Raw genomic sequence first — 20,070 nt, 5'->3', positions numbered from 1 at the left:
GTCCAGCTAACTATAACATGTGTGAAACCTATGGTTTTTTAAGTGAATTTGCAAGGTTTTTTAAATGCTAATTCGTAACTATAACGTGTGTGAAACCTATGGTTTTTTCAGTGAATTTGTACGTTTTTTTAAATGCTAAGTTATGTATTTATTAATTATTTTTTTTTAGGTTTTTCACCGTGCGCGCACCGAGCACCCACGGTTCGCAATGCGTGCCGTGCGCGCACGGTGCGCGCACCTCGCGATTTAAAAAAAAAAAAAAAATGTTTTTTTCTCCCTTGGGGTCCTTCTGTGACCCCCTGACCAAGGCTAGGGGGTCAGGAACTGTCCACTCTGCCCCCTTTTCACGTTCTCCACCTTTGTTTTTCACCCCCTCAGACTGCGAGAGACAAAATGGTGGCCGACACTTCCTGGTTTCGACCGATTCAAATGTTTACCGACATCTAACAACCAATCAGAATTGCGCTCGCGCATGGCAGGGTGCGCGCACAGTGCGCACACGGTGCGCGCGTATAGATATTGATATGCTTTTAAATGCTATTTTCTCAGGAAATACTGAACAGATTTACACCAGACCTGCAAAAGGCACTTCCTTGACCTTATGGCTACTTCTCTGCCAAATTTCACGTAATTCTGTTAAGCCGTTCGGGCTGTAGCTGCGACTAAAGGTCCTATGGAAAAATGCATGGGGAAAACGCGTTTTGGGACCCCCCCTTTTTCTCGGCCCCCGCTTGACGAATCACCCCGAGACTTTCAGGGTAGGAGCTGAACGGAGCGCCCCATTTGTTTTGAAAATTTCGCGAGGATTCGTCAACCGGCGCCAAAGTTATTCAAAATAGAATTTTGAGATTTCCTATGGAAAATAGGTTGTAAGTATAACTATCTACTGGCAACCGCCAGTAGATAATATATATATATATATCACTGAAAAAACCATAGGTTTCACACATGTTATAGTTAGTGGAAATTTTACTGATAAAAAACCAATGAAATTCCCCCGTTATAGTTAGTGCAGGCAACTATAACTCACGCGACCGCAATCCTCTGCTGATGCTAATACTGTATTTAGACACTTATTTGCCCATGTCTTCTTCCATACATTTTTAGCTATACATATATTACAAATATTTTTTTTTCATAAAGACACATATGTCATCAGCAGAAGATTGCGGTCGCGTGAGTTATAGTTGCCTGCACTAACTATAACGGGGGAATTTCATTGGTTTTTTATCAGTAAAATTTCCACTAACTATAACATGTGTGAAACCTATGGTTTTTTCAGTGAATTTGCAAGGTTTTTTAAATGCTAATTCCTAACTATCACGTGTGTGAAACCTATGGTTTTTTCAGTGAATTTGTACGGTTTTTTAAATGCTAAGTTACTTTACGCCATTCGTGGCGTGCGCGCCCACTTAACGCAGTTCGTTCCGTGCGCGCACGGTGCGCTTCGCGCACCGTGCGCGCACAGTGAGCACGCGGTGCGCTTCGCGCACCGCGCGCCCACTTTACGCAGTTAGTGCCGTGCACGCACGGTGGGCACGCGGTGCGATGACAAAGCAAGAAAGCACGTCAACAAATCTGTTTCTGCTTTCCTCCGTGACTATGGTATGGGTGCCATTTACCACAACAACTTGCGTTATGACATGCAAGACATTTATAGAGGAGATGGTGTGCACTTCAATGATGAAGGGAACAGAGTCTTCCTCTTGAACCTTAGACTCTGCATCGGTACTTACTTGTAGGTACCACTAAAAAATCATTTCATAAACACAACGGCTCTTTTTAGAGCCCCCTAATATCTAAACACTTAAATCTGATTTTCATTTTTTTTTTTTCTTTTTTCTACCGTACGCTTACCGTAAGCTTACCGTACGCGTACCCCGTGATTTTTTTTAAAATCAATAAATGTTTTCTTTGTACTTTACAGTCCTTCTTTGACCCCCTCACAAATGTAAGGGGGTCTGTAACTCTCCTCATTGCCCCCTTTTCTTGTTTTCACTCTTTTTTTTCTGAGTGAAATACACAAAATGGCGGCCGCCGCTTCCTGGTTTCGGCCGATTCGAATGTTTACTAAGATCTAAGAGCCAATCAGAATCGCGCTCGCGCACGCCACCGTACGCTTACGGTAAGCGTACCGTAAGCGGGCTCAGATATATATATTGATTTAAAGGCTATTTTCTCAGAATCTACTGAACAGATTTACACCAAACCAACAAAAGGCACTTCCTTGACCTAGGGACTACCTCTCTGCCAAATTTCGAGTAATTCTGTTCAGCCGTTCGGGCTGTAGCTCGTTCTAAAGGTCCTATGGAAAAATGCATGGGGAAAACGCGTTTTGGGACCCCCCTTTTATCTCAGCCCCCGCTTGACGGATCCCCCCGAGACTTTCAGGGTAGGAGCGGAGCGTAGCGCCCCACCTATTTTGAGAAATTCGCGAGGATTCATCGACCGGCGCCAAAGTTATTCAAAATAGAATGTTGAGGTTTTCCTATGGAAAAGGGGTCCTAACTATAACTACCTACTGGCGACCGCCAGTAGGTAATGTGTGTGTATATATATGTAAATTATATTTATGAAAGAGATTGGGGAAAAGAAAAAAAAGGTTGCATTGTGTCTGCCCATGCTGTGCTGTTCTGTTTGTGAGGGAAGCTTGTACCCTTTCTGCTCATGTTGTATCTGTTCTTTGTGTGTGTGCAAAGCTTGAACTGCTGATGTCCATGCTGGACATGTCCTGTGTGTGGGAGACGTTTTTGAAAACATTTTCATATACGAAAACCAAAACGTGGGTCTCTGTCAATGTTTGTTGTACAAGGCTGACCGGTTGTATATCGTAAAAACCTTTGATGTATTTGTGCTATTTTATATACTAGGCTAATTCAGCCCAACTGAAAACTGTAATTTTGAGTTACATCCTATCACTAATGCAAGGCCATTCATTTTTCTCCTATCTAGGTGTTCCTGGTCAGAAAAGATGCTGATCTAAAAACCCTAGTGCTTTTAGTTCACGTTTCAGTCGAAAACAAGGCTTCTGATATTATGGAATACAACATAAAAGAAGAAAAATCAAGTATGTTTTAAGTTGCCTTCTTTGCATGAATCTGAGGAACAAAACCTGGTGGCGGCCAGTTGAACATACAATTATATTAGCCATAGCATGCCATCAAGCTTTACCGGTCTCATAAAATGGCGCATTTAATGAAAAGACAAAAGGAAAAGGCTATTGGCTCATTGAACGGTCAGATAAAATATCATTGGCTTAAGAAAGGTTTCCAGTGGCATTAAGCGGTAAACTGACCCCTTGGCACACGATATGCCTCCATTAAATTCCTTTATTTCATTAAATGCCTCAGTAAATCAAGTATTCTCCAATATTGCCATTGCTTTATAATGCCATGATATTCCTACATGAATAACTTAGGAGCAAATTATTGTATTTGATTGTGACGCCAGTGGCGTTGCAAGGAGGGGGGATGTGGGGGCGGTCTGCCCCGGGCACCAAGAGATTTGGGGTGGCGGCCTCCCTACCCCCTTATCCGCGGCATCGCCGCCACAGGTATCCCCAGCACAAGCCCCCACCCCCTCACACTTTTTACATACGGCATCTGGTGGCCTGCCGCAGGGACCGCCACGGGCGGCAACTAGGGTAGCTTTGCCACTGTCATGAGCTGATCATATACCAATTCTAGAGCGCCTTTAGACACTGCGTGTCAGATTTCAAAAGCGTTTTTGTCATTGGTACCATATAGAATTATACGTAGGTAGCGGTGAATACCAGGGATGTTTCTCACCAAGAGATTCTGAGTAACATCAAATTGGCGAGGGTAAAGCCCGAGTCATCTATTGTTTCACTCGGAAGTCTGAAGTGAAAAGCATTCATGTTTTTCACTGTTACCCATCTGCACATTTTTATGCTGTGCCTGGTCCACCAAAAAGCATCTAACCCTGCCTTCTACATCTATGTAGGGTTGGAGGAGTAATGGGACATCATACACAACGTGGCCTAAACTCCCTCTGCCCATGCTGCACCCAGTGTCTTGCCACCCACCATCCCCTGGTCAGATTGCCACTCTTCCCCCAAAATAGAATGCCTGGTATTGTCACCCACCCCCACTGCGCTCAGCATTAAGGTCCTCACCCAATATTAATTTATAAAAACATACTGTATTCAGGGCACAAGTCTTAAAAAAAGAAGTGAGGGGACTAACCTAGTTAATCAGTATGCAAGTGGCATCACAGCGCGTGACATCACGGCACGTGACATGGCGGCGCAAGAGGCGCGTGACATCACAGCGCGTGACATCACAGCGCATGACATCACAGCGCGTGACAATACAGGAAGTGACATCAGATCTTAAGCCCTCACATATGTTTAGCAGGTGTATCATGAGTACATTTGAGCACATTTTCGAGTATACTATCAAACCCTCCTCATTTAGGCAGAAGATTCACACTTTTGTACGCTACACATAAAACCAAGTTGCCTTTTGTCAGCGTAAAGCTTCCTCTACCCATAGTGCTTTAAAAGAAAAAACTAGTGATATTTAAATTATTGCAACACCTCCTCAGAGGTAGTAAGTGCTATATAAATAATATTTATTTTGTGCAAATAATGGGAAAGATCAACACAGCTGATGTTCTACTAGTGCATGCATATCTCCTAAACAGGGACTGAACAAAGTGAAAAGCTGCCTCTCTCAAGTATGTGTGAAGTACTAACAAGGAGTGAGCCTTTGTTTCCCCTCTGCTACATTTGTTTCTAGGTGTGGGGCTCCTGACTGCTGCCAGCCAGGAGACTCCAACAAAAGGAGGCCTGATGACCCCTCAGATTCGACCTCTGTTATGGGCCCAGCAGGAGTCCGGAATAAGAGAAAGCAGACAACGTGCAGGCGCTGCTGAAAGTGTCCCGGTGTTTGTAAATTACACCAGGACGAATTCAGCATCTTTTTCAGTGGGGCCCAACTTCTTGGCAGGGTGGACGGCTTGCACCCTGTGAACAAAGTGGCTGGACGCCGTGCACCCACGTGTACCTCCGACTCGTGCTCTGACTGTATTATACATAGTGCGCACTTTAACTAGTGCGCCAAGCGCGGATGGGGACGATGCAGATAACGCATTGCCCGCAGGGCAGCTGCACACCGGCAAAGGCCGACCGGATCTCTTAACGGCCGCACTGTGCCCATTCCAGGAACCGTACCATATCTGTGCATCTGCATTACTAAAAGCAGCCAACAATCGTCGTGTGTGGTGGTAATTGTTGGCCGCAGTTTTTATTACTTATTAAATAATCACACTTGTACAACTCCCCCTGACACCCCCTTGGAGGCCGGGGTCATAAATCGTTATCACACATTATTACAAATGTGATGTCACGCATTGTCAGCCGGACATCATAAATCATGGGCCATAAATCATTGTGCGTCATAAATCATTCTGCCACAATTGGCCCTTACTTTGTTGCCATAAATCACTCTGCCTGATCCCCATAAATCAGCAGCCCTAAATCATGGGTCATAAATCATTGGTACGTCATAAATCATTCTGTCACAAGCTATCATAATTTCGTTGTCATAAATCATTTTGCCTGAGCATCATAAATCATGGGTCATAAATCACGGGTCATAAATCATCGGTAGGCCATAAATCATTCTGTCACAATCTGTCATCATTCGGCTGTCATAACCCATTCTGCATGAGCATCATAAATCATCAGCCATAAATCAGCGGCTGGCCATAAATCACTGTTTTGTCTTTTTGCTCATTTGCAACTCCTAGGGTCGTAAATCACCCTGACAGCTCATAGATTGTTCTTTGTTGTTTACCACGCCCCTTTGCGTGTGGGGGGTAGCCTTTTCCCTGGAGTTAGGCCCCAACTCGCTACCTTGTTAGTCTCTTTTGTGCCCCACCTTCTGGCGGGGCTGGGCTGCGAGCGCCGTCTCCGTTTGCTACCCCGATTTCGTCAGGCGCCCTCACCCTGCCGTGCGGCATCCCAAGGTGAGTGGCCCTCCTTCCACACACCGCCCTGTTGGTGTGCTCCCATACAATACCATTACACTTGTCGTTTCCGCCACGCCGCCAGGGAGGCTTACGTCTTCCTGCGGCTCCCCCCACATCTCATCAGCTCCAACGGCAAACTTCCCACAACGCAATGATGCGCTCTGCTCCGTCTTTGCCCTTAGTGCCCTGGCACACTTGCATTCTTCTTCGCTGTCTCCGCCCGCCATGGGTCATACCTCTCGTGGCTGACGTCCGGTAGGCTCTGATGGCAATCTTCAATCCAAACGCCATGGTGCTCTGCTCCTTCTTCGCCATTTTTGAGGCGGGACGCTTGCTTCATGTTCGGAGTCTTACAGCGCTGTCTCCTCTCACCATGGGCCATTCATGAAAACAAAGTTTGGGAGACAGTCAGCTACAGTTTATGGTGGAATGATACAATATACATTGCTCACATCCCATCTTCTACTTCACCCCTGCTCCCGGCAGGCTCTTCCAGTAAGCACCCCTACACCACGACCTCAACCTCTCCCAGACTCCGCTACTTCGGTTTACGGTAACTACTGGATGGGTCGGGGGACCTCAGTGGAATCTCCAATAGGAGTTTTGTAATCTTTACTCTTACTCAGCTGACTTCCGGTGTACCGCTAGGTCACCGCTCACCCCCGTGTAATGTACTTACTATTCAGCTGGTCCTCTGGGTATAGACCACCGCGCTGTTACACCTGGAGTGTAATGTTACCCGCACTAATCTGTTTTCGCGGCACCGCCTTTGTGTTCTGCGCCAAAGTACTGCGACTAAACTTGCGAGGCTATGCTGCAATACACCGGTGTATTACTGCTTTCCATGTTTGGACTAGCCAATCTCTCCCGAGGGGACACAATATTTTGCGGCAAACACAGGACCTAGTGTTACCTCGGCAGGCCCGTAGTTCTCCTGCTCTGAATTTTTTTAATTACCCGGACACTTGCCAGAAATGTGGGGCACGAATACCAATTGGATGACAATTTGGTAATTCCGTGTACTACACCGTAACGTCGTACTTGGCTGTCTTCATTAATACCCAGTCAACAAGATTTGATCAAATGTGAAGAGCTTGTATGCTGCTTGCTCATGTCCGCAAAACCATCCGGTAATTCATCGTTATGTGGTCTTTGCAGCAGGCATGCTGACCCAAGGCGCTGCATGCCGTGACTCAAAACACACTTCCCCGAGTCAGAAAAACAATCTAGATGGGGCTCCGATCTCCCCAGGAGCACGTAAATCCCCGGAGTCTTCTAGCCACTGAGTTTTTCTAGACAATTTAATTCTTCCTGAAAATTGATAGAGGAAGTGAGTGGCTGCAGGGCTTTTTATCACGCCCTAAACTAAAAACTAACAGGTGCCCCTAAGCCAAGTCAGTACTTGGTGTCCCCTGAACTGAGCAGCATGCGTGCAGCCAGGGGCCTGTCCGATCTCCATTGAGAAGAATGGATTTCCTTTTTTCTTTTTTTTTTTAAAATGTAGGTGTTATATGCTGGGGGCATTCTTTGTTAGGCCCGGGAAGCTAAAGTGATTTGCCCAGCATTAGAGGATGATCATCGACAATGCCGCTACCCTAAAGGCTGAACGAAAGACTGCTGTAGCCCGAAGCTCTGCTCAGCAGCACACAGTCCCTGCAGTTTTTTTTTTTTGCCGATTTATATAGCGTGAACTCGCCCCGACGGTACCTGGGCGATTTAGCAGTTGCATTACAGAAAGCCACTTTTTTTTTTTTTGCACAGGGAGATGTGATTTGGCAAGAATCGCCGATTGTTTCAGCAGCTCGCCAGGCTATAACCTGGTTCACCCGCTTCCAAGTTGGCCTCTCGAGCCGTCAATCAACATACACGTAGGAAAAGTTTCGGGCAGCCTGGTCACCAATGATAGCACACTCACCCAAATGACGCAATCCCGCTATAGGACCCGTTTCCAGAGAACTCGCACCTGGGCTGTGGAAACTGCCTCTTCACAGTAGCCCACTACGCGCGTTCCTACCGGGGCACCAACTCCCAGGGATGTACACTCCAGCCTCTACCCGCAGGCAGCGCGGCTCTCAAGACACAGAGGTGGCCGCGCGCTGCCCGCCCATCTTTTTTTTTTTTTTTTCTTTTCTGGCATATGTTATATATAGCACGAGCTCGACCCAAAGGTATTGGAGCGCCGCACCTACATTATACATTCAGGCTCGGGGAGATTTGCCCATAATCTCAGGATGTGGACGCGACCTCGAGGCTCGAAACCTGGTTTCATGTACCAAAGTCGGCAGCGCAGCCGGCGGACCACATCTCCTTGAACCAGGGACTCGCGCCCCACACTTCAGCGCGCGGCCTTCACGTCAAACAAGGACTGCATCTACAGCTTCCGAGTTCAAGGTACTGCGACGAAACTTTAGCTATCCCTTTTTTTTTTTTTTTAAATCGACCGGGCCTCACTGTCTTTCTTCTAAGACCAGATGTGCATCCGGCGCTGGGACTCGAACCTGGGTCCCCCGTTTCAAAGCAGAAACTTGCTCGTGTGTTTTTAAGCTTGCAACCTTGCGCTTGTTTTCGTTTTAAATGTAAAGAAATAACCTTGATATGCGATCGCTACTCGGTACTTATTACGATGGTACATCACAGATGGCTCTATTACTTTTACAAATTAGGAACATGTATCGGGCCGGAGCATAATTGTATTTTTTTTTTTAATTGTTAGGGTATTAGATGTGTTGGTCGCCCCCCGACCCTACTCCTGCCGGGATGCGCTGCATCTACCCCCTTTAGCAACCTTGATGCCAGGCCCGCCATGCCTGCGTCCCGGCGCCCGGAATGCACTTGATGGGGGGGTGGGTGTGGGGGGGGGGGGGATGTTGAAGTGAAGACACAGGCACGATCACCGAGCAACACAACAGATGTGCTCCGCTAATTGCATTAGCAACCATCCGAGCGCACTCATTCACCGCTATACACTAAACTCTGGGCGCATATCTAGCGCTTTGGAGGGCATGCCTTTCCTTCGCCACAAAGCGGCTCAAGCCGCCAGCGAAAACCGGAGATAGAAACTCTTCTGCGTTTTTTTTTGTTGTTTTTTTTGTTGGCTATTTGTATAGCGCGACTCGACCGGAAGGTATTGGCGCGCGTTACATAGCACCGTATTTACGTTACACATTCCGGCACGGGTAGAGTAAGTGATTTGCCGAGGATCACCAGGTGAGGACGCGAACTCGAGGCTCGAATCCTGCCATCTTAGCAGCGGCAGCGCCGCTGGTGGGTCACACCCTCTCCTCGCTTTGATTCCCCTCCAGCCCTACTCCTGCTATTCAGTCGGGATGCGCCTACCCGCACGTCTTTGGCACTCATCCCTGCCAGCGGTGGGTAAGGGGGGGGATTGGTAAAGCTGCAATGCATCGTTTGTTCTATTTCTAGGCTACCTTAAAGTGAGGAAGGGGCACCCGCTGCGGTGGCGGCGTTTGTGGAGCACAGAACAGCCCTCCGCTCGCTGAGCCACCATCCTATAGTAACGCCACATTTGCCTACTCTTACATAGCTCGCACATCGCCATTGCGCTATAAAAAAGGCAGGGCAGGACAACTTATTATAACATTGCCATGGTGACCGGCAGAGACGCCGCCACTCCTCGCTCCTCGAGCCCTTACCCTGCCACTGCTTCCGGCGCTGCAAGCCTCGTCATACTGCCTGGGGAGCTGGGGGTTGTGCCCGCGTGTCTCGGCTTCGGTCCATTCCGTCCCGACCTTCTGTGCCCCGGCGGTGGTGGGGACACTTCGGGCATGTCGTCCTCCGACACCTGGCACCTCCTGTGGCGGCTGGGTTCGGGGAGAGGGCGGGGGCCTCAGGGCATTCCCACCTGCGGTGCTTCCCGCTGGTGAGAACCAGTTCCGTTCCTTGTCGGGCTCTGGCGGCCATTATAGCGCCGGCCCTCGAGCCCCCTGCGGGGGCGGCCTCTGCAAGAAACAGCCTTTCTTCCTTTCACAGGGTAGGCGGCACCCAGCCTGCTTTTGAAAGGGGGGCACGGTTCTTTCTCCCTGCAGGCGGGTGCTGTGAATGACTGCACCCACCTGCAGGAGTACTTCTCCGAGTCCATGGCTGGCCTTCGGGATGCGCACTGACTCTTCGTGGTACACATTCCTGTACTCCTGGTATGTTTTTTCGCCTCTCTGCATGAATCCATAATACGACATGGGTGCGGAGGCAAAATGTTTCCCTGATGAGCATGTGGCCGCGCCTTACAGGGCAGGTGGTTAGGCTAGGCTAGCAGTACTGGCTTGGCCTCGGTCTTGGATGGGCAACACCAGCAGTTCCCAAACTGCGCCGCGGCACCCCAGTGCGCTGACAAAACTAGCCAGGGGCGCCGGGAACAGATGCACATGTAGTGTCAAAAATGAGGCGATTTTGAAATTAGGAAGTGGCAGGCGTTTCATTTAACTTCAATCTTTTAAAAACATGCACGATTATTAGGGGCACAGAATGAAGTCCAGAACTAAGCAAAGCAGATTCTAAAAAGAAGAGAAGAGATTAACAGAAGAAACATCTACCTCCCTGCAGGAAAGGAGCAGAGGCATAAAAATACAATAATGTAATTTGAATGAAAAATCATCTCCTGCCACAAAACAGCTACAACTTACTACCCGGCAAAAAGGACGAGGTAAATAGAGGCGCCAGCAGCAGATGATGAGATTTAAGGGTAGTCAATGCCGCTCGCTAAACTGAAATGCTATGTTAAAATACCACACTCCTTTTAATTTAGAAGGGTCACCTTTTACTGGTGATCATAAACGCTGCCTGCAACCAGAGAACATTAAAACTATTATAGCGAGTAAGAAAAAGTTCATTAAAAAAATGGATTGGTGCGTAGCAGGTTTCAATAATTCAGTCAGCCACGCACCTGACCAGGTGCAGATCTCCCCACAGGGCCTACGCTGAGCTTTACCTTTCAAGCGCTGATGAACGTGTGCTTTGTTGCAAAACTGGACAGAGGCCTTGGATTGCATGCGAGTCCTTTGAAGAGCTGGGGTGCATGCTTGGAAGACTCGCACACCTGGGACTGCAGGATACACAGTGCCTGGAAGCTGTCAGGCTGGTGTAGCTTGAGAGTGAGTTCAAGGTGCGGACTGCTGATGAGTCCCCACTGGGGGGTGGGAGTGCATGACTGCCATTTGATGATTGGCTGGGGATGCATGTGCTGACCACCTAGCTGGCCTCACAGTGCCACTCACCTTGCTGCCAGCGACTGCACATGGATACATGGCAAGTGTATGCTGTTAGCTGCCCCATATGAAAGTGAGCTTCCAGTTTCAAGAAGCTGTGTGTAAAAGGTAGTGAAATCAGGCTTTGGTGTGGTAATAATGCAGACATAGATCTGTTTAGCCTGTCAGTTTTGGCTCCTCTTAAAGCAGCATAGAGGGTTAATCTGCCTGCTGCATTGCACAAGGTGTAATATGCAGAACACAGATTTTATTTTGTGTTGCAAGATCAGTGCATTTGTCAAATAAATCCTCCTGTTACTTCAAGTTCATGTAGCGCAATGAGCTGTAAACTTGCATCAGTGAGCTGCTTTCACACTTCAAGGTGCATTTAGAATGTTTTTGCTTTTCCCCTCTTTGTGTTGCTGTTCTGTGGTTGCTAAAAAGCATTGGCATCATGTAGGTGCGCTATTGCGACCCCTGGCTTGCCCATTGCTACCCCTAGCATTGTTCTTGCGGTTCCTGGTCATAAACGCTTTGAAACTGTGGAAAATGATTGGTATTTTAACATTTTCCCCACAGTTAGTTTCAAAAACATCAGCACCCTATATTTCTTCCAAGAATGCCCCATGCATTGTTAAAATAAATGAAATACGTTTATTTATTCAGCTCTTTACTGAGTTTTAATTGTTATGCCCTAACTCTACTGAAATAGTTTTTTAAACGTGTTTTTAACGAATCTACGACGTTATTCCGCTGCCTTTTTCCCCGCTTGGAATCACAACGCTGTTGTTACAACGACCGTGTTGTGATTCCGCATACCATTACTCCGCAAGTCGTAACAACGACTTGCGGAGGGGGGCGCTGGATGTTGGAATAGTATAATTTACTATTCCAACTCCAGTCTGAGCGGACACTAGGGAAGGTGTTGGATTGTAAATCCTACAGCTCCCCCCCCTCCGCAAGTCGTTCTTCCGACTTGCGGAGTAATGGTAGGCGGAATGTGATTCCAAGCGGGGAAAAAGTTTCAGGGTAAACGTTGTTTACCGTTTTTAACATTTTGTGACATTAGGTATTTTTCTTTCTTATGTTTTAATAATACGTTTTTTTATTTTTCCTCCCCATCACGATGGAAAATAATGATTGGCCTCTTACTGCTACCAGGGTACCAAAGACACTTTGTTTCCTGTTTCTGATGGACTTAGCCTGGTTTTGCAAGACTTTTAAAGTTGTGTTCATCCAAGGCTGTGCCTACTCCCACTAAGGAAGAGTGACATTGCTCAAAACCATACACCAATCTAAAACATTAATGCAAATAGGCAGAGAATATCAATGCATTTACATCCACATACATGGCCATCTACAATGGTCGTCCATGCACACATTAAAAAACGCACCCACTTCGAACATCCATACTCAGAACCACGAACAGTGAGAGACATATCTAGGACGTTTATACACAAGCCCACAAAATAACACATTGTGATTATTTTTAGGGTGAAAAACTGAAGTATTCCTGAGGCCGGGTTTACACCCCTCCCACCCGCCAAAACGAAGTAATATAATGGGGAGCCTTGGCCAACGGCAAATAGGTTAAGGGAGCCACGGGATGGAAAAAGTTTGGGAACCACTGGGCAACACTATACATAAGACTGGACTGTTGGCTGCGTTCCAAACATCTGCGTTGCCACATGTTTTAGCTTTACAGCCACTCCATGCGTAAATGCTGGCTGTTTTTAATTGCTTTCCAAACCAAAATGTCTGCAAAATAGGTCAGTCTCCTGAGTTCTAGCCCGGAGCCCAGTAGGCGACAGGTTTCCACACTGAAACGAAGACATACATATGCGTTCATCCTTTTGGGATTGCTGAAACGAGTACCTCGGAATAGGGTATTAATAGCACCTATTAGTTGAATGCATGAAAAATATTGAGTTTGTGGGGTGCGCTATAAAAATTTGTATTTTCAAATGTTGAAAACAAAATTGTCCTGTCAAATTCCCTCTCAACTAAGTCAGTGAATATGCGTAAGTCAGAAAATAAAACAAAACGCTTTGCGTGCAGCCTCAACCACGCACGAGTCATCTCGTCCTTTCTGAAGACAGAAGATTACTGCTTGCTCATCTTGAAACACTGCCACCAAAATAACCGTACAGAGTAAAAATAAGTTAATTCAAATATTAAAGCTCGGAACGTTCCGCCCGACCGCCCTGACTTATTGACTAACGAGCAATTGGTACTGCCACCTTGTGGCCTTAAATAACATTTCAACTCCAATCTTAAAGCGTAGTTGTTCTTTCTAGTTTAGTGAGTCTATTTTATGACGAATACATTACAGCAATTACGGGATTTTATAACAGTTAAAGGCATTACAGCTGTACACTAAAATTATTAATTTCTCCTCGATAATACTCCCCAGCCACAGACTTTTGCCTAATTTTGGTAAATGTAAAGATTAAACGTTGAATGTGACAAGCAAGAGTTTAGGCAAGAGGGCACAGCACGGACCACAGACAACTTTTATTGTGAAAAAGACCGCTTTATTGAAGGTGCACATCACAAACAACAAATATCCTAGGCAAATCACCATCCTCCCTAAACACCAATAACCACCTACTAGTTGGGCTCCCCCCACCCCTAATTCTCCCCCCACAATACCCTCATACTCCACTTCCAAAACTTAACTTTACTCCTCAAATCTGTAGCCTTTAACTCCTTGCCTTCTGCAAGTGTAAACTTATTCCCACCTTCCCCTTCAAACTGCTTCACCCATCCAAATAGCAATAAAACCATTTCAAACCATACAAACATCTCGGCAAACCACACCCAGAAATACCTTCTCCAGTAAAGGTTTTTCTGCCCTCCCAAACCCCTACCCCCTCGTGGTCCCTACTAGGCCACACCAGGTAACTCTAATCTTCTATTCCAGCGAATCCCTTGACGATCCATGAATACCAGGTGTCACAGACAATGCCTCGCCAAGTTGAAACAAGTACAACTCCATCCCTATTGTTGACAAATGGACTCTGCCACCCCTGAAAACTGGACCACATCGAACTGCAATTCTGAATGTACAACCCTGCCCAACCCTTCATCCCTGCAAACCTTCTGAGCTCCCTTTTCACTTTCCTGCTTGCCTTATTAATAGCTGCCGGGCTGTCAGTCCCTCTTCACTCTCTCCTCGGTATCAACTCCGTTCATAGAACAAAAGTCCCTACCTAGTACTGCTTGATCTCAGTCTTGAAACATGAAAAATGAACAGTGGACCAGTGGACCAAACAAGAACAAATGCAGCACCAATCACAAAGAATCACCAATATATTCAAAAAGCCAACATTTCTTGTGTGCAGGCTTCCAAATGTGCCCCCTGTCCAAGAGCACCTCCCTTCACAAGGGGATATACAATCAAAAAACTAAATTAGAGCTGCACCACTATTAACCAAACCAGTCCATGTAGAAAATCATCATTCAGTAAAGCAAGATGTAATGTACTCTCTTCTTTATTTCTCATTCGTAAAAAGCGACAGCCAATGCGTTTCATCCTGTAACATAGGACTTCTTCAGGGCTGTAAGTTAAAAAACGTATATAAACATTTACAATACAAACATATTACTAAACATACACTGTACATAATGCAAAACATTCATATACACACAATTTGTGTGGTATCAAGGTACATGCATAGACCACACAAACAATACTAGATATATATCAAAGTGTCATATACACAAAAAGACCAATTAAAAAAACATACCTTGTAGGACAAACATAGAAAATACTACAATAAAACTATATATATAGCCGCATGTGAACAAGGGCTTTCGAGCCCGAAAACGCGTCATGGTTTGCTGAGCAATGGTCGAATAAATACTCTTGCCTGAAGTTTCCTGTGGTCCGTCTCTCCTTCTTCGCCGCCCGTTCGGAGGTTGTGGGAGTTTCCTGCTTTTCATATATATATATATATATATATATATATATATATATATATATATATATATATATATATATATTTATATTTAAATCAGTTTTGGCCAAAAAATAATACAACACATATTTTGTGAGATCCATATATAAGTGGGTAAAAGAAGAAGAAGAAGAAAAGACCAGAAAACAATGATAGAATCAGCACTGACACAAAGAGAAAACTAGAACCAATGTTACACACGGTTATTAATATGAATAGACAATGTGAATCAATACATCACAAGAGTCCCCACCAGACCGTGGCAAGACATCTTATTGTAGACTATTGTTTAGTCCAAACAGTAGACACGTCAAATGCTTCGACTCTGGAAATCAAACCGTTACGTAAGAGACCAGGTGCACCCTAATCAAAGTACTAGCAATGAACCCAGAAGCCCTCATGAGAGACGACACCACACCAAATGTCAAAAAATATATAGGGAAAACCTACCACTATCAGTGGGAGGCAACAACCGATCAAACATATTGTAACCTGTGTTGAGGAATATCCAGAGCCGAAGTTATTAACAGTCATCTGTGAGAATCAAATCAAAATAGCCCAATTGTATACGATACATAGCACTTCCTTCATTAAATGCAGTATATAAGGATTATATGCACAAACTAAATTGTAACTGTGCCTACCTGATCCGTGCGTAGGGTTAATACTCCAATATGCAAGCATGTACACAAATTGACATAATCCAATGTCCAGTATTAGTAAACAAATCAATGAAAAGCGTGGTATGAAAGCCACCAACAAATGTGTACTGTTCCAATTTAGGGCAAACACATAGTAATGGAGAATCTCCACACTAACTGATGTACCTATAAGGAATAGGGAGAAAAAAAGAGAAGAAACATGACAGTAACCTCTAACCACTAAGAATTAGTATCCCTATAGTCCGTATTATTATAATAATTACATATAACCCAAACAACACTTATGAATGAGTCCTCACTTTCCCACTGGAACACTCAAATGGGACACAACACGGATGATGAGATGCCTTATCATGTATAAAGGATTGGGTCATGTTATATACTTACTCCTGCTCGCCGACCTAACTTATCTGGAAAAACCTGTGCTAGTGAAAAAGGGTGACCTTGTGTTACTGCTGAGTTATGACAGAGGTCTTTGTTCTCTCTGTATTCAAGTTGTCTTACATATATCAAGGAATGGATTTTTGACATATAATATATGAAATATCTCTCCAATCTCTACTTAATTTTCCCTTGCCTTGTTATTCTTACCTTAGGGCTATTTATTTTTCCTTTCCTTTTTTTTTTCTATGGTCTCATTTATATGGTTGTACATGTGTGCTTTTCAATGAGAAACTATCTTTTTGACATGTGCACCACTATAGGATTGTTTGTATTATACTCATGTACTCTTATGACATATGGGATAGACTTATGGGTCTCCATCGGAATAATGTTTGCGCAACTGTGGGACATGAATCCACAAAAGAGGGCTGCCCCTAAAATGTGTTTCTAAGAGTATCTACAGAATTAGGGGGAGATGCATTACCATTGGAGGCATCTCATAAAAAGTTACGGACTGGCCTCACACACCGCCCGGTGTCATGCTTCATCATCGGCTGTCCTCGCCCTCTAAAAACTTGGTTTGATAGAGGGTGGGCATACACCTGGAGACAGGGATGCACTTCTAAATCTAAGTGATGGCCATGGGGGAGTGAAAAAGTGTATTAAAAACCATTACCCTTGTCCATATCTAAAGTTTATTCAGGGATCAAAAGTATGGTGGTTAAAAGAAGTGATCGGTGGTATGGGACGTTATTCTCCCTTCACCGTGTTATATAGGGTCTGTTTTATAGGGTCGACATGTTTCTGCTTCTGTGTCCCCGAAGGGTACGTAGCATTCTTCAGGACCAAAGGGGAGGCTGTTACCTTAAGGTCCACCTACTGGCACCTGGTGTCAGAGTGAATGGACCTGCTTCAAGTGTATGAAGGGGCTGTGATTACAATTACCCTTCTCGGTGTAGTACCCTAGTAAGTGACTCTGTAGAAAAGGAAACAGAAAGGAACAAAACATACACACCAACGTGTGAGTATGTATAAAACTAGTACATTGTACCATCCATGCAGCGCCATACCTATCGCGCGTGTGGTTTGGTCTTTGAGACACATGATACATACACGTGTATCCTTGCAACCAAAGAAAAGACTGATTTAGAACCTTACCCTATAGTCTAACCTGCTTGCTCCATGGGAGGGCAGAGGTGGAAGGACCTACTTTGACTTTCTGAAAACAAGAGACATAAAACAGCCACATGTGGTGAAAGGTTTCTACATCCCAACTTCAAAGCTGATAGTTTGGAGAAAAGGACTTCCCCCCCCCCCCCCCCAAAAGGCAGAGATCCAAGTACTGTGGGATCCTAGCAAACTAGAGCACCCACACACTCATTCAACATCATGCACACTCTTACTGTCTTTCTTCAGTGCTTCCAGCTGCTATCCCTGAGGCGTCCTCTCCGTCTCCCCGTCGATGGGAACTGAAGGGAAACCACCCAGGGGTATATATACTTTAGTAAAGTGGCTAATTGGTTTGGCAACGAGCGTTGAGTGGAGTTAAATGTTTTTTAACTTACAGCCCTGCAAAAAGTCCTATGACACAGGTGAAACGCGTTGGCTGTCGCTTTTTACGTACGAGAAATAAAGAAGAGAGTACATTACATCTTGCTCCACTGAATGATGATTTTCTACATGGACTTGTTTGGTTAATAGTGGTGCAGCTCTGATTTAGTTTTTTTCGTTGATCTCAGTCATAGCTTTGATTAACAACAAGCCCTTCACTCGCACCAAGTCATTTTCCCCCAAATAAATAGCAATCACATTTGGAGAATCATTACTACCCTTCATCCAGTTTAGCTTCTGCAATAAATCTGTCCATAACATGGCACCCTTTCCACTCCATGTCATCCTTATCCCCTTCTCTTGAAAAACCCAACTGTACTCCGTAAGGTTTTCCCCTTGCTTGTTTTTATGCTCACTTGACAAAGGAATGTACCACTATCCACACGTTTATCTCCTCTCTCTCATTGGACCTTGAAAGGAAACTATGGACATGCAAAAGCCATTAACATTCATCTCCGTCCATCCCTGCCCCACACTGAAGATGCTGCTGAAAGCACCCTGATGACCAACTCCCCATGTGCACTAGCCTGTCCCCTTACCACCCTCACATCTGTGTTTCTGTGGCAGCCCCTTTTCTAAAAGTGTGTGTTACATTGTCTGCTGCAGGTAAGCCCAGGTGGCAATGCCTTGCGTAGCACCGCCAACAGTTGAAACAACCTGTTTCTGTGTCAAAAGTCCCATCCTTGTCTGCCATTTTCTTGCTGGTGCAGCTTGTGACACCCATACACTAGGCAAAATTGACAGCCCGGGATAGCCAAAAGCTGCACCGTGTGCCCTTTGCACTTTGATCCATTTTCAACTTCCTAATGTGGAACTCTACACTGTCTCCCTGTGCATCAGACCAAACCACCCTAATGCTCTGCCCTCCAACATTTCAGACACCCTAAATCCCCCAAAACGTGCATACAATCAAGCAGGAAAACAAAACCCTCTCCCCTTCACAATGACAAACTGCTTGCAAATCTTCTAGCACCTTAGCAAGAACTTACCACACCAGCGGCTTCCGTTTTTGCCCCCTGCTCCGGCTTTTCCTCACCCATCCCTCCAGTAAGCTGTTGCCCAACTTACACATGGAAGGGGTATTGCCTCACAGCAACTCACCCAAAAAACCAATTCCCACCAGCTTCACTGATATCGTAACCTTGGATCAACCTTTGTCAACCATGTTCATTATAAACAGTATCTCGTCCTTCCGTTGGAACCAAGCCTCTTACTGCACATTCCTCCTTTCTGCCCCTGACTGCAGAAATTCTTTCCCTGCCTGCCTGTATGACCTCCTCGTCAACTGTGCCTGGGAACCCACTACCAACTGCAGCATTCTCTGTTGCCTATCCAACAGAACTCCTCTGGCATCTGTGTCTTTTTCATGCCTGCTCCTGAAGCAAGACCATGGAATGTCCTCCACTGCAAGCGAGACAGTGTCTGAAATTTCATTCTCAATCCCTGGAACATTCCTACTTCTGAACATTATCTTACGTTGCAAACATATTCTGACCTGACAGGAGGTGAACCCACAACTCATCCGGTCATACACACACTCATACATATGGGAGCAGGCCGGCAATTAGTCACCTGGCTCTATAACGCCATATGAGAACTTATACACAAACCATTGACTGCACTATGTGAAACCTGTGAGGAGGAAATCTGGCGCCCATTACTTGACAACGAATGGGAGAAAGCACTCGAAAACCCCAAAAAGGTATCCCGCAACGTGCAGTTCAAAAACATACAATTCTATATATTACACAGAGCGTACCAAACGCCAGAGCGTCTCAAGCGATATTATCCAACCACACAGTTCCTATGTCCCAGATGCCAATCGTCAGACGCAGACTTCCATCACATGTTTTGGACATGTCCTACAATACAAACATATTGGAATACTATCCATGAAACACTGAGGGAACTCACAGGTCTATCGGACATGAACACATGGGAGGCCTGCGCACTTGGAGTATTACGAAGGCAGAAACAACACGAAGTGCAAGTACGCTTTGCGTCGCTAGCAATATTACTAGCTAAAAGAGAAATAGCTATGCACTGGCGGGCCCCAACGGGACCCCCGATTGCAGCCTGGATGGGAGCAGTAGGCAAATGGGCAACAGCAGAAGAGGAGGCAATCAGGGATGAGGAGTTAAAAGGTATACGCAAACGTCATATATCCATGGAGTGGACTCTACTCTTACACTAATTCAAACAGACAGCACGAGGCGACCCAAGTACACCATCTCAAGGCCCCTCAGTTTCACAAACTCA

The 20,070-nt window shown here is 45.6% G+C and overlaps 1 protein-coding gene across 4 annotated transcripts in view; it reads left to right on the top strand.

The window, feature by feature from the left end:
* RIN3 (Ras and Rab interactor 3) overlaps positions 1-20,070 on the top strand; it is a 477,167-nt gene that overhangs the window by 267,409 nt on the left and 189,688 nt on the right. For all 4 annotated transcript variants that reach the window (XM_085626503.1, XM_085626504.1, XM_085626501.1 and 1 more), the window contains one exon: positions 2,953-3,067. In XM_085626503.1, the coding sequence (XP_085482629.1) occupies positions 2,953-3,067 (115 nt within the window). The remainder of the gene's footprint in view (positions 1-2,952; positions 3,068-20,070) is intronic.

This window comes from Triturus cristatus, chromosome 9 (genome assembly GCF_964204655.1).
Source record: "Triturus cristatus chromosome 9, aTriCri1.1, whole genome shotgun sequence".
Lineage (NCBI taxonomy): Eukaryota > Metazoa > Chordata > Amphibia > Caudata > Salamandridae > Triturus > Triturus cristatus.
Note: the sequence above shows the minus strand (reverse complement) of the source record. Positions and strands in the feature narration are given on the sequence as shown.